This window comes from Alligator mississippiensis, chromosome 6 (genome assembly GCF_030867095.1).
Source record: "Alligator mississippiensis isolate rAllMis1 chromosome 6, rAllMis1, whole genome shotgun sequence".
Lineage (NCBI taxonomy): Eukaryota > Metazoa > Chordata > Crocodylia > Alligatoridae > Alligator > Alligator mississippiensis.
In genome coordinates, this window is record NC_081829.1 from 3450443 (window position 1) to 3474325 (window position 23883).

Sequence of the window (23883 nt, forward strand, 5' to 3'; positions counted from 1 at the left end):
CCAGGTTCTCAGGGATCATTTGGGCTGAACAATTACAGCCTCAGCAAAAAGGATTAGCTGTAAGCCCAAAGCAAAGGAGCAGGTGAGGCGTTCTGGCCTGTGGGTGTCCAGGCTGTCAAAGGCAAAGTCAAACAGGAGTCTTTTGCACACAGACACTGGGCAAATCGGCTTCACAAAGTGCACGTAATGGGGGAGACGGCAGAGCTAAGCCCTGCACTGCACAGCTGGTTCCTCTCCAAGAGACACTGGATGAGAACCTCATCTTCCAACCTCCCAGATCACCGAGAGGGCCGCGAGCTTTCTGAGGGCTTGGCACCATCTCTAAGCTGAAATGAATGCCGCACCTTGGATCCCAATATGCTTTATACATATCCACGTTTAAACCCTTGAGATGCAGACACCTGTGGCTGGCTAGGCTAGCAGCCACATTTGTGCCCAGCACAGCATAGCACCAAGAGTGAGGAGGGGGTTAATTTCCACACCTGACTGCTGGAAAATGCACCGTGAGATCTAACATCCCTGGAGAACAAGGATCTAGTGCGAGATCCCCCAGCCCTGCTGGTGCTCCTCTGGTCTGTCCTGCAAGCACAGGAAGGGAGAATCTCCAGAGACATTACACTTCGGACTTGTGGTGGATCCGTTTTCAGACCCGCTGCTCCGCTCTGCTCTCCTTCTCCTCCTGCTCTACACAAATTCCACCTGGGGTGGGGAAAGGTCTCTCCACCAGGCAGCATGTGTAAAGAGGGAGCAAATTATGATGGTAAGGATAGTGGGTACCCACAGAGAAGCCAGTCTTGCAAAGACTTTGAATCTGATCAAAGGGTGAGAAGGGCAGCAGGCTCTTCAAACAGCTCACATGCTCTCACTTGCCTTCTATCTGCATTTGATTTTCCACAGGGCTGTTCCCGTCTCCCAACCTACTGCTACAGATCACGGCTGTCTGCTGAGAGTCCATCTCTCCGAAAGCCACGCAGACAGGAAAGTGACCTTTACCTTTAGGGCTTGATCCCAAAATAGCCTCTGCAGCTGCTGGCCCAGGGAGGCTCAGAGGTCCTCTTTCCAGAAGTGATGCAAGCTTGATTTTCAGATCTCTTGATTACCAGGATTTTCAGTGGAAATTGCCAGTGTTACGCATTTCTGACCCTTCCCTTTCTGGGGTAAGCAGGTGGGGCGGGGGAGGGAAGCAACACTAGAGGGCGCCTGAAAGCTTCTGTACTAGGAAAAACAGGGATATCTATTTACAAAAGGCTAAAACTAAATGATCTTTCCCCAGAAAAATGTTTCCCTTTGAGGAGAAATGCAGAAAGCATCTGCAGGTGCAGAATTACTTCCGACTCCAGACAGAAGCAGCAAGCCTCTCCCTGCAAGGTACGTCTCCCCACATTATCTAAGTGGGTAGAAGACTCTTCTGTCTTTGTCCCAAACTGCTGGGTAGTGTTGCTGCACGCAGTTACATCAGGGAATGCAGCTAGGATTGTCGTCTGTGGAATCCCCTCATCCCTGTCTGGATAAAAAGGGCTTGCATGCCTTCTCACTGTGGTTAATGGGCTGCAGCACTCCCATACCACATATGGAAGGAGGCACTGGACTGATCTAAGTTCTCCTAGCTGTACGAGCCCCCGTTTCCATTTTCTTTAGCTGCTGCAGTGAAAGGACGTGAAAATAAATAAATAAATAGTATCTCGTGCCCAGGAACCCCCTGAAAGCTGCTTCACACAGGATGTGTTTGAGTGAAGCAAGCACAGCTGAAGACTGTGCTCACTATAACGGGGGTGCTCCAGGCTGACTGGAGCTGAAACAAATTGCCCTGAGACTCCCCAGCTCAGATGCTGCAGACAGGTCATTGGCTGGGAGGCTGCAAAGGGCTGGTCTGCAGCAGGGGCAAGGACCACTGGGAAAAACTGAAGTAGCACCTATGTAACAGGTAACCTAAAGGGACCCCTCTACGTGGCAACAGCCTGCACCTTCCCCAGCTCTCAGCAGTCAAGGCCAGCCTGACGTGGCACTGGTCAGGAGGGATGGTCTAGCAGAGCCGGTCTCCACCTCTCTCCTAACCTTTGGGCAAACGCTCCCCTTAGGAGGACGTTCCCCAAGACAAAGGAAGGTGTGCAGGACAAACCCGATTCCTAAAGGAGCTTTAACCATGATCCAAAGTGACTCAATAGCTTGAAGAAGTAGACTGCACGTTGCAAACCTAGGCTACAGTATGACTGCATCTGACACCCCTTCAAACAAGATCCATGTAGGAAAGAAGCTATCAGGCAGAAAGCGAGGTTGATCTGGATTCAAGCAGTTCCCTAGGCTAGCAGGGTAAGGACATCCCTCTGCCCTGGACCTGGTTGCCCATTTGGGCATCAGCAGATCTGCGTAGTGAAATCCCATAGAAGTAGGAAGAACAGAATTGCAAGCCTGGGCTCAAAACCTTCCCCAGCTTCTGCTTCATACTGACAGGGGGCCTACCCTGGTGTTTAGATTAAATGCCCCTTTGCTTAGTGTCACCCCACAGGTTCCAGCGATTTCTCCATCAACTGTACCCTGAGCTCTACTCTCCTTTGCAATACATGCCTCCTGCATAAGTGCAGGCTGTTCAACATAGCCAAGCTACGTACACCATCCAAAGACTCAGTGATCCCAGCCTCCTTATCAGCTTCATTGCCCCTCTAAGAGCCCAAGCCAGTAACCCTCCAAACAGTCTCCATTTTTCTCCCTGTTAGCCAAGGCCCTCAGCAAAACATTTTGGGATGTCTGGGTGGAGACGGGCTGCTGCGCTGAGTGTCTCTGCAAAGGGGAGAGCGAGACCTGGCAGTTCTGCAACAGGTAAATTTGTGCTGAGCTTTCATCTTTGAGCAAAGGGATAAAGTGTCATTTCTGGAGAGGAAAGAGCTAAAGGTGATGGACAGGCTCCCAATTCTCACTGAGACAACTGAAGGGTGACCGTGATATCCCAGTGACGGATCAGTCCGAGTGACACAATCAACAGAACCCTGCAGTTGATGAGAAAAAGGGACCGAGTGGGAGATTTGGGAGTAACAGATGAATTAAGATGTTCACAGCAGCTGCTTTACATGTTAGGAGAAGTAAAAATGAAAGGCTTGTGTTAACCTGTATTCAATGCTCTCTGTTCTCCTGCCAACCTGCTGTTGGTACCCAGGAGTTTATTTGTGAACATCAGAACAAACAAAGATGACCTTGTTGGCAGCCAACACCAATTAAAACCAGAGGCTGGGAGTCACGGCTCCAGGACTGTACTCTCATCTCTTCACCCACTATGGAATGTATCGTCTCAGTCTGCCCCTTTTATCTGAGAATGTTCCCTACCTCACAAGCAAAGTGAACTTAAATCTATCCCCAGATCTAGTGCAGGCAGGGAGATCATACAGACGCTGGATCCGCTCACCCATCTAGTGGAGACCCCAACAGTCAGGCACGTAAAATGCATTTCTCAGCTCCCCTGCATGGACCTAGGGCAGGTCCACAAAAGCTGCATCATGCACTCCACCGGTCACATTGCAAAACTGCACGTGCAGATCAAAGATGACTATCTACACCAACGTACAAACATCACAAAGGAAAACACGAGCAGGAAAGTACTCCTCCAGCATGAAGCTCAGCCCAGAGGTTGGGAAATAAAACATGAACTAGCAAAAAATTGATAAAACCCAGCTGGATTTAACTTGAGTCGCCTCTGCCTATTCCCAAGGTACATCTAGGAGCACGGGTTGACAAAATGAAAGTTCTCTGAGAATCTGGATGCAAGATCTAACAGAGGCAAAATGCCCCTAAGGAACAGCTGTTACCAATTGCTTTTGGACCTCATTCCTTTACAGACACTCAGTGAATAAATACCACACTCTCCAAATGACAGCAGAAATAATGATATACATCTTACCTGCCCAGATTTATGACACCTCGTGGGATGCCAGTAGGGGTGTTGAAAGCTGGTAAGAGCTTCTCTCCAAGTTCTAGAGCTTTACTCTTGAACATCTGTTTACAGGAAAGGAAAGAAAAGGAGAAATAAAACGTATCCTGTATGGCTTGCTAGCATCAGCGAGGTTGGCTTTCTTCAAACTCACTTTTCTATACACACGCTACTACAGAATGTGCACAATGGCTCATTACAAGGCTATCATTTCAATGAGTGTCTAGGCCTATTTTCTGGGATGGACCTGACCAAACGGTTATGGGGAAGTATTAATCTGGATCAGAATTTTTTGGATAGCCCCTGGAAACCTAGACTCCAACACTGTGATACCAACATCCCCAGACTCTGGATTTGGATCAGCTAAACCAGAGCTGCAAAGCTCCTTCAGAATCACTCTCTCTTTGTTGCCAAATTAAATGTTTGGATTTTTAACTTCCCAGAGTCCCAGGCTACCAAGTTGAACCTTTCTGGGTCAGTACGAACTGATCTTGCAGAGTGTCCCATGGAGGGAAAAGGCCCCTTTTTTAGAACTTTTCCTGGGAAGGCCAAAGATGCTGAGAGGAAGTAATAGAAGTCAAATTTAAAGGAGCTTTTTCAAAGACAAAATACAGCAGGATGGATAAGGCAGGCTGTTCCGAGCCCTGGTCATTCCTCATTTCAATTAGATCTGCTTTCTATGTACACGCAACCCATCTCCAGGAAAGATCCATGGAATTATCACCTTTTTTCATTCCTAATACCGAAGTCAGGGCTTTCAAATCAACGTATGGCTCCTGGCAGCCTGCAGCACAAAGCAACCATATATAATTATTGTAGGACAAACCGATAGCAGCAGTAATCTGTGCTTGAGAGATTAGACCCGATCAGGGGAAGCCAGTAAGTGACTTAGCACAAGCCTTTTACCTCTAGCCTCCCCATTTCAATTCAAGCTGTCACAATAGTCGCATGGAAGCAGGAAATTGAGCACTGAAGAGCCCAAGGTTTCACAGGGGTCTGGATCCGAATGGGAAGCCAGGAGAAAGTCATTAGGTGCTCTGACCTGACAGACACTGACCTGCCTGCAGCCTCAAGTTAACACTGCCCCGGCTTTGGGAGCTAGCTGGCTGCCAATCTGAAGCCCAAGGAAGTTGTGTACGTAAGGAACCAGAGGACTGGGCACTGGGCCTGAGAGAGCTTTCCCAGAAGGAAAAATCACAAGAGGAACACGTTCCTGTAACTCATACAAAAATGCAGCTTTAATAACACAGCCTTTCCCAAGGCTCCACAAATCAATGGCACCACTTTGCAAAGATGAGCCATCATTTCCCAGTACAGCGGACAATTCTCTGCAGCAAACAGCAACCTGGAACAGCCCAGGAGGTTAGTGTAGGGTAATGTACGTTCATGCTAGATCCTGCAGTTCTTATGCCAGCAAAACTCCCACTGAGGTCAGGGGGACCAGGCCCTTGGTATGCCTCCAATAGCCAAGGCAAAGAAATAATCTCTTGATCTCCCTCCATCTACTTGTAAAATTCCAGCACAACTATATTACGGGGCAGATTATGGCATGAAGCCCAGGCCTCTGTTGGAGAGGGGGATGGGGAATAAGGAACTGTTCTGCAGTGGGAACCTTCTGACTCCACTGGAATTTGCTGTGGGCATCTTGCCCAAGGGACTGGTTGCTGTCACCGTTTGAAAGGATGGAGAGTTTAGCTCACCATTGCTGGCTCTGTGGGCATGAGTTAGGGTGCTTACTTCTGCCTGGGTCTTTGCTGCTGGGGAGAAAGGCTTTTTGCACCCTGAATGATGAAAGCCCCAAGTTGCCCCATTGCTTATCAGTGCAAAATTCTGCTACAGTGAAAAGCCTAATAAGACAGGCAGTTCAGGACTGTTAGTACAGCAGATCGCACTGGCAAGTCAACCTGCTGCCCAGGAAGGCACTTGGAAAGAGCCCAAAGTCTGTGCTGTTTCCTTTGCTTGGGGTGCAAAGTGATAAGGGCAGAGAGGAAGGCAAAGAAAAGCAGTATTTCACTGGGGACCAACGTACCAAGCTGCTGAAATGGTCTGGTGGAGTAATGATTTTTTTTTTTTCTAGAGGAGCCAGGCACGGCATGTGCAAGCTAATTATGCGACACAATTAAAAGAACACTGGTGACATTTCAATAATCATAAAAAGGTTCAGGTTAGGCTGCTGTTAAAAAAGGATTATTTTAAACTCAACGGGGAGCTGCCGGAAGCCACCATCCATCCAGAAACAGCCTACTAGAGCCACGATGCTTGCGATCACACAAGGGCTGTGGGGCTGCTGGAAACAAACCTCTTCTCCAGTTAGGTAGTAGGCGGCCAGCAGACCTCCGACGTAGCGGATGTTGACTTCAAACAAGGATGCCTCTCCATTCTGCAAAGAACACCAGCACATGTTAGCTGGCAGGTACAAGTCACATCACATAGTGGGTGCACTGCCGGTGGGGAGGGGGGCAATGAGAAGGGTTTGCAGTTTTCTTGGCATGCTCAAAACCCTGCGATCCTCGTTTACAGCTTAATACTGCTCTGCCTTCTTAGGGGGTTTTCCACCTGGGATCTCAAAGCAGTCTGCACACATCAAGGCTCACACCATGGGGAGATAATGTAAGGGGTATAAAGGGGATTTTGCCTACTTGTGAAATGCTTCCACAGTAGCTGCCTAATGACACAGCAACGTTACATAACAGCCTAAGATGGAGCGTGAGCAAAAAGATTTCCTCCATTTGAAGAGGGAGGGGCAATTCAGGCTGGCAGAAAATAGCTGGAATCCAAACAGGACACTGGAGTTGACACTCTTGCTCCTTTAAGAAGCGCCAAGATACTGAGCTGAAGAGTTTGTTGCTAACGGCCAAAGGGTGGTCCCCTTCTGCACGCAGCCTTCCCGCACCATAGCAAAGCGCTGGGTCGGTATCGACACCGCGGGGATGCTGCTACCTGCCAAATCACCAAGCCAGCCTCCAGCTTTAGCCACATGAAGGCCTCCTAATCCAGGCCTTAATCACCTCCTCCCCCTAGACTGAGAGCTCCACAGTACGAAGCAACGATGCAGCTGCCGGCACGTTCACCGAGACAAACAAATGTCCATGCTCTGCTAGAAGCCAGCCAATGCGTACGGATGCGGTTCGCTGGTCCGATGAGGAAGGCACTCACCTGGAACTAGTTAAGACCAAGTCTCATCCTATTCCTCATCAGCAAATGTCAAAGCAATTGCTTTCAGATTGTGTTTTTAAAAAAAAACGTGCTCCAGACCTGGGAGGCTGCATGGCAAAATGATTTCTCCCCACTCAGACAACACATAGAACCATGAAAAAACAGGAGGATCAAATGGCAGCATGGCAGTGTCAGTGAGTGGACTCTTTTAACCCCGAATATCATCTGTTCCTTCCCACCAACACAGTGGGTCGCAAATAAGAATTCACGTCTCCTCAAGATGAGGGCTGAGATAGAGCTCGACACCCCAGGATGGGAAATGAGCAGAGGTAGCAGTTAAAAATCATGTCCAAGTTTGAATTAGGACAGTAAGCAACAAAATGGTGAAGGGGGAAGGAAAGAGACCTTCCTTGCAACTGGAAGGAGGAGGGAAGTGAAGCGACTCAGGTCTGGAAACAACGTAAATGTCTACAATGAATACCTAGCATGGCATCTCCTGGGTGCCAGTTCTAAGACTATGACGAACCAAGACCTGTGGGTGCTGCTGTCCACACCATCTGGAGCTGGGAAATGCAGTCTCAGACAAGGCCCAGTTTTGCTCCCAGACTCTGGCGTGCTCTCTTTTAAGCTAAATCCAGGATTTCTGTCCCTCTGTCTCACTGTGCTATACTCTTCCTTGCTGAACTGCATTAACCACATCATCCATGGTCTGGTTCAGCTGTTGCACCTCCTCTCCCCACCCCGTGGCATAAATCCAGAGAGCTGATCTACAAAGGAGCTGAGGGGACACATAGTTCCCTGCTGCTAGTATGGGGTAGTCCCTATGTTTATGAAAAAGTCCTGGTAAGAACAGCAATTTTTTCAGTTCATGCTGAAGACAGTGAGGTGTGGGGTGGCTGGGACTGTGAGCCACTGAGCATACACAGTCTCCAGCATCCTCACTGCTTGAAGCTCCAATCCTGTCCCACAAAAAAAGCGCTCTTGGAAAGATCCAGCCTTCTGCAGGGATGGGAAGAGACATCCTTCAGCAGATTTGGGTCTAGCCCTCTGTGACCTGCAACCATACCTCAATCTTTCCACTGCCCACTGAAGTAAGCAAAGCACTGAAACAAAGTGCTCTTGTCAGCTGCTGCTGGAGCCTCCTGTTTGCTTTCCAATTTCTCCCAATCCTGGCAAATTCTCTCAAACCCCACCACTTCTGAAGAGATGCCCGGCTTCCTGATCACTCATCTCTGAAGCCTCACGCTGGAGAGTCCCTCTCCATCCGAAGCCTCCAACCCGCCCTTTCCTGACAATCTGAGCTCCTTGTCACAAAGCCAATTTTTAATTAATTTCAATCCTTTTCTCTCTGCACTGCGCGTTTGGACTCCAGCAATCAATCCATTGCATTCATTCCAGTCTTTGCAGATCAATCTATTGTGTGGGACGGGATTAAAAGCCTTTATGAAATCCAGATAAATTATCTCCCCGTCGACTTCGTCCCTTGTTTATCGATTCAGCAACATTCTTAAAGCATTCAACTGCATGTATCAGATGGGATCTTCCTTTTATGACTATATGCCAACCAGCCCTTCCCCAATGATATTTTTCTATAAAGGCAGCTGTGTGCATTGTTCAAATGGGGAGAGCTATTTTTCACTGTGGATTAACTAGGGCAGGCACAAGAAAATCAAAGTTTTAATGGCATTTTGAGTGTAATGGCCTGCATATGCCATTGCAGCACACTGCAGTTCCACCAGCTCTTGCAAGTAAGGAGCAACTCAGCCTCTGGATGGCAGGGATGCTGGGGAAGCAGTGCTGTCTGCTGGTCTCTCGCAGAGTCGATCTCTATCTGACACTTCTGCATTGTTATTTTGATGGAGTGGGAAATGGGCTGTGGGTCTGGAGGTTGGAGAGATCAGACTGTCCCTTCGGGCCTATGAACATGGCACCTCCTCCCTCGCACTCTCTTCCCTCTTTCACAGATGTTTTTAGCAGAAAGCCTCTTGGTCAAAACCTCACACCAAAGGGTGATCCAGGCACCCCAGCGGCCCAGACAGCTGTTTCCAATTACTGACTCACCACATTCAAGTCAAAGCTCTTCTCCACCCACTTTTTCGCTTCTTGGAATTCCTCCTCAAGCTCCATGATGTACAGGGTGTCTAAGGCATCTATCACCGTCGCCCCTCGGAGGCCTCCTGCATGGGCAAACAGAACAACGCGATTCGCTTTTACATCAGCTTCACCATTAGTTTCCTTAGAGGGGGACACCCACTGTGACAATTCCCCTCCGTCACTCCTCTTCCCAATGTAACTGCAAAGCTTCAAAAACATGCCCAGGGGCTTTTGGAGGAAAGTTCTTACTTTGGCCCAGTTCCTTTCTCTCTGACAACTTTTACATTAGCTATTTTAAACAAAAATAGGTTCAGGGCATACACTTTTGTGGCATATCAAAATGGATCTGATGGGTTCATCTAGGGACTGAACATTTCAAAAGACCTCCTAGTCCCTGTTATTCTTCTGCTTAGCACAGGAAGTGCCTACACAGAAGCTGTCATAGGAAGCTGGATCCAGGTATACTTTGGGGAGGAGGGGGAAATATGAAACATGGTGAACTGTTAGCAAGATTTGAGTTCTTGGCCTTTCTTTATTAAAAACCAAAACCAAAGTCCCCATGGCATATAATATACCAGCATCCCTGAAAGGCAGCCTTTTGGATCAGGCCCCTTTTCTGTTTTAAACTCTTGCCTTTTCCCTTAAGGCATCCTGGCCAATTCTGCTGATGTTATAGGATCAGTTTTGACACTTCTCAAGCAGTCAGCACATCACTGCTTTAATAAAAACCCGAACTAGGGTTTTATTGCACACCTCGATATTGCTGGCTTTTAGATGCTGTCTGCATCAAAAACCAGGGGGAAGTAGAAGTAGGGGGGGAAAGGGAAGCTATGGAGTCAATCACTGGAAATTCATTCATTCATTCCGACAGAGTTGGGAATGATCATCTACGCAGCGCTATCTACAAAAGTGCTGTAGATGGAGTCAAGCAGCCACGAGATCGCCGAGCTGGTTCGAAAAGAAATGCTGACGGCTATGCAGCATGTTTACAAAATGCAGCGACCATGAAAAACAACATCAGCTCAGTCAGAGTGGTTTTTATCAACTCTAATGATTCTTCAATATTAACGATGATGTGATTTTTATGCACTTTCTTATTAGGGGGGAGAAATGCACCAGCACTGAACAACATGGATGTTGGCAAAACACTTCGAGGGGGAAAAAAACACTATGAAAAACCCCCCAAACATTGCCCAAGGCAGAGCCTATTACTGTGATATTCTGAGAGAAACACATAAATGGGTTTGTTTTAATTTGCAGCTATAGTCCACACAGCCTTTCATAATCTGCAAAGAGACCATTAGAGAAAAGTTGGATCTGCTCACAGGAATTGAGGACAGAGACAATAAACTCCGTTCCCTGGGATGATTAACTGCAAAGAAAATATCGTCAGAATTTACGAAGCCTTTTACATTTTCAGCAAGCGAGGGCTTTAAACACATGAAGTGCATCGGGGGATTAGAAACATGCTCAGCTCTTTCTGGCAAGATGATTCAGAGATGCTCTGCTTTCCTCCCCTGTATTTTACACAACAGAGGGTGTGCTTCATTGATGGTTTGTCCTTTGTACCATAGGAAGCTACTGTTTTAAATATTCCTTAAATGCTGGGCTATCTCAAGAGCCATAGGGCTGCACGTTCTGAACAATCATCTTTTGGATGTTTCCTTTCTTCTGCGCCAGCTTTGAAGCCACCTAACAAAGCTCATTGCAAAAAAAAATTAAATGATAGGCACCAAGGAAATTGTAGTAGTCTCAAAGCAATGATCAAACGAGTTTCCGTATGCAACAAATCTATGCCTGTCCAGGACTCCAGTTATGGCTCTGCCGTACACAGGGGCCTCAGAAAACTTCAGGAAAGGTCCCATATCCTGCTGCTCTGACCATGTAGTTATTTGCCGCTATAAGCAACAAGGGAATCTTCATCAGCAGTCAGACCTACGGGCTGAACGGAGAGGACATGAAGAAGGTAGTTTTCCAGACACACCTGCTCTTTTGTTAATATACTAGCGCACTTCCAAAGGTGAAACTTGGCTGATGCAGCGTGAGACCCTGCGAGACAGTTAAACATTTACTCTTCCAGAAGTACACATGCAATCTGAGAGAAGTAGCTAGCTCCAACAGGAAAAGAAATCAAAATCCTATCCTGTCAATCTTTTTATACTTGCTGTCACTCCCCTCTTTAAATTACTGGTTTTACCCTCTCTTTGTTATGGGATGTATAACTAAAAAACAAAAGAATCCCCAGAAGAAACCCTTCAGGAAAAACAGACATGGGAACTATCAGTTTTACAGCAAGAAATTCCCTCAACACAGATTATTACTCACACTGACTAGCTCATTGAGGGCTGAGCCATGGGGCTTTTATTTAAGTTGAGATCAGGGTCCAGCAAAGATGAACTACTGCTACAGCACCAGCTACAAGTATGGAAAGGAGGTATTCAAGCAACTTGCCTTCCACCCTCACCCAAAAACTGTTTCATGCAAGAGCTTGTCCCACTTCCAAGCAGAGAAAAGGCATGATGTGTTGGGGTCTTGTGCTGGAGAGAGAAGCTAGCAGACTTTGAGCCATCCCCACAGATGGCCATGGACTATGGTTTAAACCAGCAGCGGGTGAAACCTTACAGTGTCCAAAACTGCTGCTGACTGGGAAACATTCATTTTCTATTATACATGTGCCGTAGGCACAGGCAGTGACCAGCCACTGTACTCAGGTCCTTGCAATGGTCCATTTAGCGACCAAGAGCTGAAAACGTAACTCCAGCTTTTTGACAAAATTCCTGATCCACCACAGAAATGCAGCCAGCAGCAGGGGTGAAACGTGACCGTGCCTCCACGCCGCGCGGCAACGTCGCGTGCACGAAACTTCGGACAGGAACGAAGAACATGGCTTCCAAGTGAAACAAGGGGCAGGCAAAAGCTCTGGCTAGGGAGGACTCCAGCCAGGATCCTTGAGCAAATGCTTAGCTCGCTAAAGACGCCATGGCAACTTTTGTGGCTGTAAGTAGCAGGGCCTCTGCTTCCAGCTCCTTTGGAGAGAAAACAAACAACAAGCCCCGAGAAGTAGCCTACAGCAGTAATACAACCATTCAAGTCTCTGGCTCCCTGCTTCTAAGTGAACCTTGTACCACCCAGCCCTAAGCCTCAAGTGCATTTATTCCTTTGTACGGGAGAAGAATGGAGACATCCAGGAAGACAACAAGGCTGCTCTGTTCTTAACTCCCCCGTCCGCTCTCGCTAGCTCTGTGCTAATGAATCTCAACAGTCATTAACACGACGGTTGTGAAAGGTGCTGAACGGACAGCTCTGGAAACAAGGTGACGGCTGTACAGCGAGATGGCAAAGCTCCCGCCCTTCCCAGGGGGACTATGCCCCACAGCCAGCCGGTGGGGACAATGGCTAGAGGCAAGTGTGGAATCGAGCCTCTACAGCTGGTCAGTCTGTCTACCGAGATCGGAGACTTTGTGAAGACGATGGGAGGCCCCATCTCTGAAGACACCAGGACGAAGCAGAGCCCTGGTGAGCGATACGGCGAAGACCATCCTTGCGCTGGCAGGGGGTGAATGGGAGGAGCTCGTAGGCTGCGTTCCCCCCGCTTTCCATGGCTGGCCTCTCTCCTGAGGCTGCCAAGAGCCACGTGATGGCTTATAAGATAAAGCAGGTTGCCAAGGGCTCGCTAGGAGGTTTAGCGCCTGGTCGTTGGCCAGATGGGGACTACTTTGAAGACACATGTCAAACTGCGCATCCAAAGGCACTGACAAGTAAATAAGTCTGCCACATAATGACAGCATTCAATTCCTTGGTAAGCACGGATGAGGGGGCTGTGGGAACCCCATGAGCAATTCATGTTGCTCCTGACAGGGGAGGATAACAACATCTGAACATAACGGGACTGAGGAATAAGTGAGCAGTGCAGCCGCTGGTTCATTTCTAGGCCAACACAGAGATTTGCATTGATTATCTTAAAGATGAACCCATGGACTTAGGCCAATCAGCAACAGATGTGTGGTCCTCACCACAGGATGAATAATGATAATTAAGGGGGAAATGAGAAGAAGAAAAACAGGCTCCATTCACCCAAGAGAAGTATAAAGAGAACACAGAAGTAGCAGCTGGGATCGCCTGGTACCGCCACACGCTTCTGCCATCGCTACGTGGCTGTGGCCATGCTCGTTTGGGGTCTCAGCGGTGAACGGGAAAGCAAGCGGCAGACAATGTAGCATTATTCACAATGTACAGTTCAAGGAGAGGCCCCCGGGGCAGCGGGAATGTATAGAACGGGCATGCCACCACCTGCCAGGAGTGCTAGGGCTAATTAGAGCTTGAAAAGTGCTTTGAAGATATAAAGTGCCACCCAGGGACTAAGCATAGCTATGGCAACAATCGCAACCGTGACGGCATCTGCCAACCTCCTGTTAGCGGCCCATCATTTGCAAATACAACCCACCAATTTAAACAAAAGTGGGTAGGCCTCGCCCTCCAGCCTCCAGTTTGAGCTCCTGGCAGAGTAATAAGAGTTTACAAGCTCAGTCGCTGCGGCTTTTTTAAGCCCAAGAGTCATGTGTGAAATTCATCTGGAGTGAACGCAGGCTGATTTGCACCTGCTTCGGTTTATAATCAGGGCCTAGCCAGGAGTCACAAGGTGCTATCACAACCTACACAGTGCTAGGATATGTTCAGACAGCGTTCACGTGTGCTGACTGGGTGCCCCACTTACACAGGGCCTCAAGGGCAGAGTTAATGTTCTTAAAATTAGAGCACTTTGGGTACAAATTCTTTCCCTTGTCCAATAAAAGAATCTCTTTTCCAAGCAATGGAGACAATATCTCTTGTAGTCCTGGTGGGAACTGCAGGTAGCAAGGGCATCACATCCAGAAGCCGCATGTCTTCAGAAGGCTGCAGGCCTATTATCTGGAGCCAAAGCCAGTGGCCTTCAGTTTGATGAGACAGGGTGGCCAAGCAGAGCGCTTACCTCTGACATCCTATATTCAGACATCAGCAAGAAAAAATGTATGAATGCCAGGTGGATTTCTCTTTGGGGCTTCCCAGCAGGTATGTGCAAGCAAGAGCATGAGAGGGGACAAAACTCAGCAAGGAAGGAGAAAGAGAAGGAGGAGGAAAAAGTGAGCAAGAGAGAGAGAGAGAAAATATGCAGGAAGGAGAAAAGCAGAGACCCCTGGGGAGTTTAAGAGATCACAGAATGCATTGTGAGCATGTTCCCTTGGCACCACGAGGGCTCCAGACAGCCTATTGTGTTGTTATTGGTCTCAAAAAAATCAAACAGACTGCCATCCCTCACTTTGGGCCTGTCTGATCAGATCAAACCGTGAAGGCATCACCCATAACTCAGGCAAATAACTTCCTGCCTCCCAAGCAGTGCCTTTGAGTACAGCCCAGAGTGCATTCAGAAAGCCACTTGCATCACGGGGATAGGCTGGCTCATTCTCTGCAGCAAGGACAAGTTCAGGGGCACGGGTAGGTACTCCGATGTGTGAACCCTGCTAAGCAAATGACAAGAGCACAAGACACTGGGTTATTCCCACAGAGACACTGTGGAATGGATCAGGTGCTCACAAAGCAGATCTCCTCATCCCCAGAAGGTTTCAGCTAACTTGGAGTGCAAAAAAGCAGCCCTACAGGGAACAGACCCCTCACTTTACAGGGTCCCTGAAAGCTGAGATACTAATGTAGGAAATCTCGCAGTTATCTATGTGGACCCAGCACAGAGACTGAACCATTAGTGTTAATCCCTCTTTGAAACCCTTTTGCTTTTCCAGTGTAATCCTACAGGTGCTGACTGGCCCACCTGGCCTCAGAGCCAGGCAAAAACTCCTCAAAATGGTCTTTAGTCAAAAACTTCTACTCCCTTGATTATATACTGCACAGAGACATATCAGTTATGATTAAGTTTTCTTCCAAAAGGTTTCTGGGGTCTTTGACAGAATTCTGAGTCCAGATCATACAGAGAAGCCTCTCTCTGCCAGGGTCTCTCTACTCCCAAGTGAATGCTCTGACCAACAGGGTGTATATATAGTCAGCCTCTCTGTCTGGTTTAATAAATAATTAATATTTGTACAAAGTGGACCAGTTCCAACAGAACAGATGCACCCCTAAAGCAGCTGCTAGCTCCCATGAGGGTGATCAGAGCAAATGGCAACAAAGGCCAGGCCTGCGACCTCAGGGAGGGACTTGCAGCTAATGGTCCTTCGAGATAGATTCACCCATCCATCCATCCATGACATTTTCATCAGGGGTATAGATGAAAGGACCACAGCTGACTACAGGGGGGCTCCTAGAGGAACTCATATAGCACAAGGAAATTCCAAAAAAGGCATCCCACATTTCTGGGCTGGCTGCCAACATCTAAGGGACTTGAAGTAGATGCCTGTTCACTTGGGGATGCAAAGAGGTTCTTCTGCAGCCCTGCCTCCCCACAGACCATCATGTATTTTCCTCAAGATCAGACTTGGGTTCCTTTCCAGTCTGAGGCAGACAAGGTTCCTTGGGTGAATTTGGTATCTTTTATTAGACCAACCCATATAGTTGGAGAATAGTTATTAAGCAAGCTTTCGGGTTCAAAAATCCTTTGTCAGGCTGAGGAAGTTTCAGCAGTTGGTGTGTGCTCTTCCGGTCTGATGCATTTATAGCCCTGGACTTGCCCCCGAGAATGGCCTTACCCAACCTCACCTCTGCTTCACAAGGCCTTAGCTTTGCTCTTCATAGCTACTGTCACCTTCACCTGGCTGGAGGAAGGATACATGCATCACAGTCAGCAGATCCTTCCCAGACAGGAACAGACACGGTCTGGTTCTCACTGGCAGTGCTAGTTGTGTGTAAGGGTTAGTGATGAGTTTAGTGTGACCCTGAGATGGCTTATTGCCTCTCTGACATGGTGGAGGGAGTGCAGCTGCCCTCAGCAGTGAACAGGGGCAGGGTCCTCACCAGCTCCACAAAGTACCTTCCCTTCTCAGTCAGCACCATTTATCTGGGCTTAGCTTGAGCCAGGTGTTCCTCATCCATCTGGTTCTCTCTTCCAGGCATTGTGACATGTGCCTGCCTTCCCCCATCTGCTGTGAAAGATGTGCCATGCTGGGTACCATCAGTATACTGGCGACTTGAGTACACAGGCCCCTTGGTGTGGTGAATTGGCCTTCATTGCATCCACGAAGAGCGGGCAAGTGCTGCAGCCTTTCTAAAAATGAATCAGCAGAGAGATGAAGCAAGCGGTGTCACGTCACTGGGAACAGAACCCAGGAGTCCTGGCTCAACACTCCCGCCTGGAGTTTCTCACTGAACAGGATCCGAACCTTTCGTTTTCAGCAAGACGGGTTTTCAAAAAACTGTATAGTAATCCATCGTGTCAATGCTCCAAGTGAACAGCACAAGCCATTAAAAAGCTATCATACTTAATCTTGCATATAGCGGGACTACTTAAATGCTACAGAGCAGCGAGTTTTCAAATAGCTTCTTGCTAACTTTAATAACTGAGTTTACGACTGAAAGGAAAGAGAGAAAGGGGGAAGGAATTCAGATCATGGGAATGTAAACCCAGATCAAAAATGAAAGGTCTTGACTCCCACTATTCTTATGTCAAATCATATTTGTCAAAACAAAAATTAGTGCTGAAATCTTGTTTGGAATAAAACCCAGGATGTGACTGCAGAGGAACACTTGAGGAACACAAGGAATTTGCTAACTGTCAAGGCACAGAACAATGCAGCCACTACATGAGATTTCTCTTTACCTGTGGGGGTGCTGCCGCACTGCAAAGGGCAGAACAAGGACTGCAAACACTGAGGTCCTTTCTTCCAGGGAAGCAACCACCGGAGGCTTCAAAAGATTGAGTGGGATTTGATTAAAAAAAATCAAGGCCTTGTTAAAATAAAAGCTAGGCAAGAAGCTGTCCCTCATTTGGCTTCTTGCTTGTAAATACTGCCCGGAGACCAGGCTGAACTTCTGGCCTTTTGTCCAGCAACTCTGGCGAATCCTTCGCTTGCTGCCTATGATCACATCATGAAATGGCTTCCAGGTGGTAGCACATTACAGAAGGTCTTCACAGATGGTTTTACACAATTCACGATTTATCTTGGCAACAAAATAAACTGTGAGGATCACTAGGCCTTGGGCAATTCCACATCACTCACTACACAGCACTTTGGAAAAATCTGCTTGCAAACAAATGCTGTGAGCTTCATGCATGGAATGGTTTAGGGGCCGAGACAGCATGGGACTTGCAGCCAGGAACCCCCTCTCCCCTGACATCCAAATCTGGGTCAGTTCAAGACTGTAGACTACTCACTTGGCTCTTGTGTGCCCTGATCTCACCTACCTGTAAAGGGGCAAGACAGCATCATAGCAAGCAACCTCAGATACTGCCAAATTAAGTTACTGCTCAAGAAGAGCCCTTTTTTTTTTTGTTCTGCCCTAATATAAGACTGCAAGAGAGCTGTTCTCATTCCCTGAATTAATCTAAACCAGATCCTTGGTTGTTTTCAAATGAAAGAAGGCTCTGTCATACAGAACCAGTTGCCTGAGCTCTCCGCAAAACCTTATCGCTTACAGCTCCACGATCTGATTGGGAATGAATAAACTAATACCAGTACATATTCTTGATGCTCTGATAACAGAAATCTCCCCCTGCTCCCAGGCCCTGTCCTTCAAAAGAGCTTAAAAGTATGTTTAATAATACATCAGCAGCTCCTATCTAGTATGTTTTCTCCCTAGATCCAAAAGCTCTTTACAAAAGGAGACTTCTGTTGTAATTCCCATTTCACAGGCAAAAAAACAAGGCCACAAGAGGTGAAATGACTGTCTGGGATCACCAGCTGGTCAGCGGTGGAGGCAGCAGTGGAATATTTTGCACAAGCCCCTGATTTAGTGGCAACTCTACTTACTCACAGGAGAACAAGTGCAGCAGTGGTGCGGGCTTCCCAAACTGCGTCACAGCGGGGGACCAAACTTTGAGCCGAAGGCCAATCTCTGGGGCTGAGGAGGGGAACTCAGTGACTGAACCTATTTCTCATTAGCACCAAAAATTAAAAGGCCCCTCAACTGTGCAGGTAGTTTTGTAGATGGCTGCTAGAAACCATGCGGACACTAGGATGAAAGAGTTTTGTGGGGAGGGGGAAAAGGGTTTGCAGAGTTAAATGAATCATTTCTTGAAACTGGTACAAATTCACAAAACAGGTCTGGTATCCTAGAACCTGCTGCTTTTTTTTTTTTTTTTTTTAAACCAAAGAACTTTCAAGCTGCGCTTCTCAATCCGGACGGCAGCAATGCTATTAAAAAAGAGTCAATAATACACAGGAGGTTCCCAGCACTCTCGGGCACAGCTCTGATCAAACAATAGTTTCTGCACTGGCCTGCTCCCAAAGTTTGATCCGCAGCTCCTGCAATTTCCCCATCTTCATTTATTATGTCCTCAATTTATTTTCCAGTCACATGAACTGGCTGGTTCTTTGCTTCCTCTTCCCAAGCACCTCCGAGCTTGGCAAGTTAGCTATTTGTGCTCCCCGTGTGTTGGCATATTTTGGCTAAAATAAAATACTGCTAAACTTTCAGCTTGAACCTTTCCTGACAGACCAAAGCAACCATTGTTTCAGTGTTGACTTTTCCTTTCTTAATTATAATCTAGCATGGAAAAAATGTCTAAGCCACTGTTCAGTGATATAATCCATTCTAGAGGAGTGAGAAGGAGGAAAATAAATGAGATCAAACCAGCTGCTAATGATTTTTATACTATTGCCAGCTCTCTCAAATAAAAGGGCTAGCGATCATTCAACAAATCAGTTGCATTAACTTGAACTAAATTAAATTAAACAGAAAAACTAAGTTAATGTAACAAAAGCTTTATAGACCTTTTCATGAGGAAATGGAAATTCTGAATTAAGTCCTCATTACTGTCCTTGTGCAACTTCGTATTTCAGCTGCCTATAAACCAGACCATCTGGGGTTGTGAAGCAATGTTATCTACCCCAATGAACCCTGCAATCCCAACGACAACATTTTTCTGTTAATACTTTACTTCCGTATCTTTCCTGTTGAGGTTGTCTGTGAACCTGAAAGCTGAACACCGTATACATTTGCTCCCCCTTTTGTTTAAGGGGATGCAAACTAAAACTACGTGCGAGCAACCAAACAGCACTAGAAAGAGATAAAAGACACAAAAAAAATCAGGCTAAGAATTAGAAAAGATCAATTTCTTTTCTTATCAGCACATTCTCTTGCAGAACGGGACAAAATCTATTTGCTTTTGAGAACCCTCGTTTGTCTCTGCTTTCCAAATAAACCACTGCATGCACGCGTCAGCACTTGAGTTACAGGACATGTTTCTGTCTCCTCCATATTTGTCCTCCATTCTCTACTTTGTGTGTGTAGGCCCAAATATAGAAGCCCCAAGCTATCCGACATATTACATGAGGAAGGGAAGCATACAGCCAGTCATTCAAACCTTTGTCATCAGCACATACGAGATGTCTTCCAACTCCCAGACAAACGTCTGCCAGCTTGAACAAGCACCCATAAACTTCAACATGCTCAAGGCAATCCAGGAGTGGCCACCCACATGAAGTATGGACACCCCAAACGTGCCAAGAGATAAGCATATGCTTGTTGGACTAATTGCTTCCTTTTTAGCCCAAAGGGAAAAAATGATCAAAGTGCTGATGGTTCCTAGGAAACAGCCTTTGGGGACATGAGGGTGCACAGTCTTCTGTCGCTGGCTTGGGTATGGCGAGCCATATTGTACATCTGGCTAAAAATGGCAGAACTTGGAGAAAAGTGTTTCTCAAATGAGGATACTTCATTTCCCATTCGAACCAGAAGAATACTAACAACTGTGTTAGCAAGATCTGCCCAAACATCTGGCCACAAGACGTCTCAATCTGGTTTTCTCTGTCAACATGAGTTAATCCTCTGAATTCAGAGGAAGTGCTAATGAATCACACCGTTCCACCTGCACAATGTGTGTCAGCCTATGTACAGCACAGTCCCTAGGTACATCTGGCATCAAATACAGAACTGCACCATGAAGTGTTGGCTTTTAGGCTGTTAAGATCAAATTTTAGACATGGAGCTCTCCAGCTGGGGAGGAAATAGTTTTCTTTCTTGGTATTAGAAACTGGTTGTGCTGTTCAAATATCAATTTCCTTCAAAGTTGTAAGTCTCTCGCATTCAGCCTGAACAGTCTGCAGTCTCTCTGTGGACAAGCAGAGGATGAGGGGGAGGTGGGAAAGAGTTTAAAAAAAAAAGTTGAATTCATTTAGAAAGGCTAATATGGCAAGGTAAGCCACAGCTGGAGGAGGTCAAACTGGCCAAAGCCACTTGAAAGCACTCTTATCGTGCACTGAAAAACCGAAAGGCACTCAACAGGAAAATTAATGCCCGCTGTAATGAAAGTCCCTTAGATAGTTACTGTCCTTCCACCTGGCAGGAAAGAAAACTCGTGATAAACATCTATTTCCAGGCAAAGCTCTACAGTGTCTAATACCTAGTGGCTGATCCCAAAGGTTAATCCTCTGTGCCTCAGTTTCCCCATCTGCAAAGCCCATCTTTCAGGGCTCAGCGGTTCCCTGCTGACAGGCACCAGACTCGTGCAAAGCATCAGCAGCATTAAAAAGTAACTTTCTTGAAACTCAAATTGAAATTGTTGTTTGTTTGGGTTTTTTTACCCAAGAGCTTCCCAAAGGACAAACCGGTTTGACTGGACCTTTGGAACAAACCCCTTAATGCAGTTTGTGCTTTGTACATGTCCAACCTGTTTCCTGTGGTCAAGATGTTTTATTGCAGGAGTGCAGGTCTGCGATGGAGAGCTCGGTGAGAAATTGAAAGCAATAATGGTTCAAATAGCCCTTTGGGAGAAAGGCTTTCTGCTCTGCCTGCACGCTGGGGCTGGGATGCCAGGGAGACTGACATGATTATTTCCAAAGTAGGTTATTTGACAGCAAGTGATGAGTAAACCTAGAGATGCTGGTTCAGTAGGTTAAAGGAAGGGGACAACAGAAACATTATTGGAGCAAAAAGCCTCTCATCCGTCCCTGCAATTAATATTAGCCTGGCTAAAGGTAATGTGATTATATACTCTTTACTTCTTCGCATGCCTCCCTGAGGAACTGCATTGCTTAACATACGGGGCCTCAGCAGGCCTATTACAAGGAACACACGCATCCCATCTAAAACAATTATCCACGGACTTCAAGAGACACAGCTAGCAGTTAATGAGCAGAGACTGCTAATTCATCTTGCAATGCAGAAAGAGAGGCCAGCTTTGCTGTAATAATCAGAAAGAAGATGCCCTTCTATCTTCCACATACATTTCTTCGGCAGCAGCAACAGCAATGGCAGATGCGTTATGACAGCAAAAGAAGGCAAGAGGAAGCTTATAACGCTAGACAACACTTCTCCCTCCAAGAATAACACAGGTGCTCTTAGAGCAGATGGGATATCTGCTTTGGGAGATTAAGGATTGCCCATCTCCTCAGTGACACTATAGGCCAGGTAAGCCATGAACTCAACCTTCCCGACGTGTTGGCAGAGGGCCTACGCACACACAACAGAAGCAGCAAGGGCTGAACACCGATATGGAAATAAAGCTTCCCCCTCGCCCCAGACCCCAGGCAGCGCCTCGCTGCACAGCTGAGTGGGAGGTGGCGGACCCAGAAATGCTAGACTTGGGAAGTTTGAAGTGGAGTCTCTTCTTTATGGCTAAAAGCAGGAGTTTTACAGGTAGCTGATTAGGTCCAAGTTATCAAGGTTTCCTTACGCAGCGAGGTTCTAACAAATGAACTAAAGGAGCAGCCCCTCAGAGATGGACTGGAGTAATGCTAAGGAAAGGAACTGCTTTTTGATGATTAGATGCAAAAATCAAAATGCTGCACTGATGACAGTGTAGTTACAACTCTGTGTGCGCACAGGAGTCGGGACATTCAAAGTGTCAGTCCTCCCAGCAACCAGGATTCTGCTGGCCAGGACAAAGGGACTTCTCAGACTAGCACTAACTAGAGTTTAATTGGAGATGTCTCATGCATGGACATTGCTCCTGTGCAGCCAGTGGAAAACTTTCACCCTCAGCTATGGGTAAAACTTGAGTCTTAATTCCTTCACCCTTATTTGCTATAACTGTAGTGTGTCGTGCAAACTTCTGAGGATCTGTGCAGGTGCTATGGGCAACTCATGCCTGCTACAGATCTCTCTGCTTGGAATTTTTTGACTCCAGGGCACCTAACATTTCAGCCAGAATGCTCTATTCGTGCAGTTTCCTTGCTCTTTCCTCCCCCGAGAGGAAATTAAATCTTCATGGGATCATCCATTCAAAAATAAAGCACTTGGCCTAAAAATGGAAATAGGTGTGGGTGCTCTTAATGGCACGTTTGTAAATCTAAGCAACCGTATTCTGTGCACACTGACATCGGTACGGAAATGAACCGTGCCTCTGTAATAATATTTTCACCTGCAACATCTTCATATCCTGAACCAAAGCTTTTCCCTTCAAGTCCAATGCAATCTTACTTTGCATCGAGAACTGCATACAATCAGTGCTATGGCACAGTATAATTTTTGAGAACAAACTATAAGAAGTGTGAACCGTTCTATTAAGAACCCCCCTCTCCACACACTTGTGCACAAATGACACAAAACAAGTCACAAGGGAATTTCTTCAAACTTCTATTTTTTCCCCAGAGAGGTGAGAACAAGCCAAGGAAATTTTAAAAATACTTGCTTTTTAAGCTGATAAAGTTGTAAGTCTTTACATTAAAAGTGCCTACTGCAATGCTATAAATACATGAAGCTATAACCTTGAAAACAGTGACAAGCCGGATATGAAAGTTGATGTCCTTTGGGATTAGGTTAAATCTGTATTAAATGGGATGAGAGATTTTCTTCCCATCCCAAAAGGCAGCATGTTTCCGCAAGATGAAAGAACAGGAGGAATGTGGCAGATACCTAGAGAAATTACAGAGGGAATTGCTGTAAAAAACCCAAACAATTCTACATGAGACCATCTGGAGTCAATGAAAAACAGCAAAGTCTAACACTGATCTAGACAAACAGTTGATGAGAAAAAAAAACAACAAAAGGCAATGAGAAATCTCAGTAGCACCACACAAAAAACAAACCTTATGTAGGACTTAGGTGTTAAAACTGGGTGGGTGGGAAGGACATAGGAGGGTTTTGTAATCTCTTAGGGGTTCCTTTTTTTTAAAAAGGGATGAAAAGGAGTAAATTACAAATAGGAGAAGAAAACTGCTGTTATTAGGTTATCCAACTCATCTGTTCCAAGTAGACAAGGAAAAGCCAAATGTAGAAAAGAAAGTAGAGGTCACAAGATATTTTCAACATAGAAAAATTATAACTTTATTGAATAAAATGAAGTTCTAAACTTGTTCCAGGTTTCTGCAAAGGGCCTAGCATTCACCTGGTTTTGATTTTCATGTTTGCCAGACAGAAGAAAGAAGGAAGAGAGTGATATCCAATGCCCATACATATTAAGATACCAGTAGCGATGCATTCACCTTTGGGAATTTCTATAATGCGTGCTGGAGCTCCACTCCAGAGCCAGTTCTGAACAAGACAGATCTGTGCCCAGTGATTTCCATCAGTCCCTTGGGAGTCTACCATGCTCCACCCATGCAAATCCAGGATCTTTCTAGCACAGTGTACAACATCTAGTGAAACAATTCATGCTGAGAAGATCATAGGATCATAGGCAAGTAAGGCTG

At 46.5% G+C, this 23883-nt stretch overlaps 1 protein-coding gene across 2 annotated transcripts in view; it reads right to left on the reverse strand.

The window, feature by feature from the left end:
* MAN1C1 (mannosidase alpha class 1C member 1) overlaps positions 1–23883 on the reverse strand; it is a 71606-nt gene that overhangs the window by 14246 nt on the left and 33477 nt on the right. For both annotated transcript variants that reach the window (XM_059729521.1, XM_059729522.1), the window contains exons 3-5: positions 9137–9252; positions 6219–6299; positions 3890–3984 (exon numbers count right to left, since the gene is read on the reverse strand). In XM_059729521.1, coding sequence (XP_059585504.1) covers positions 3890–3984; positions 6219–6299; positions 9137–9252 — 292 coding nt within the window. The remainder of the gene's footprint in view (positions 1–3889; positions 3985–6218; positions 6300–9136; positions 9253–23883) is intronic.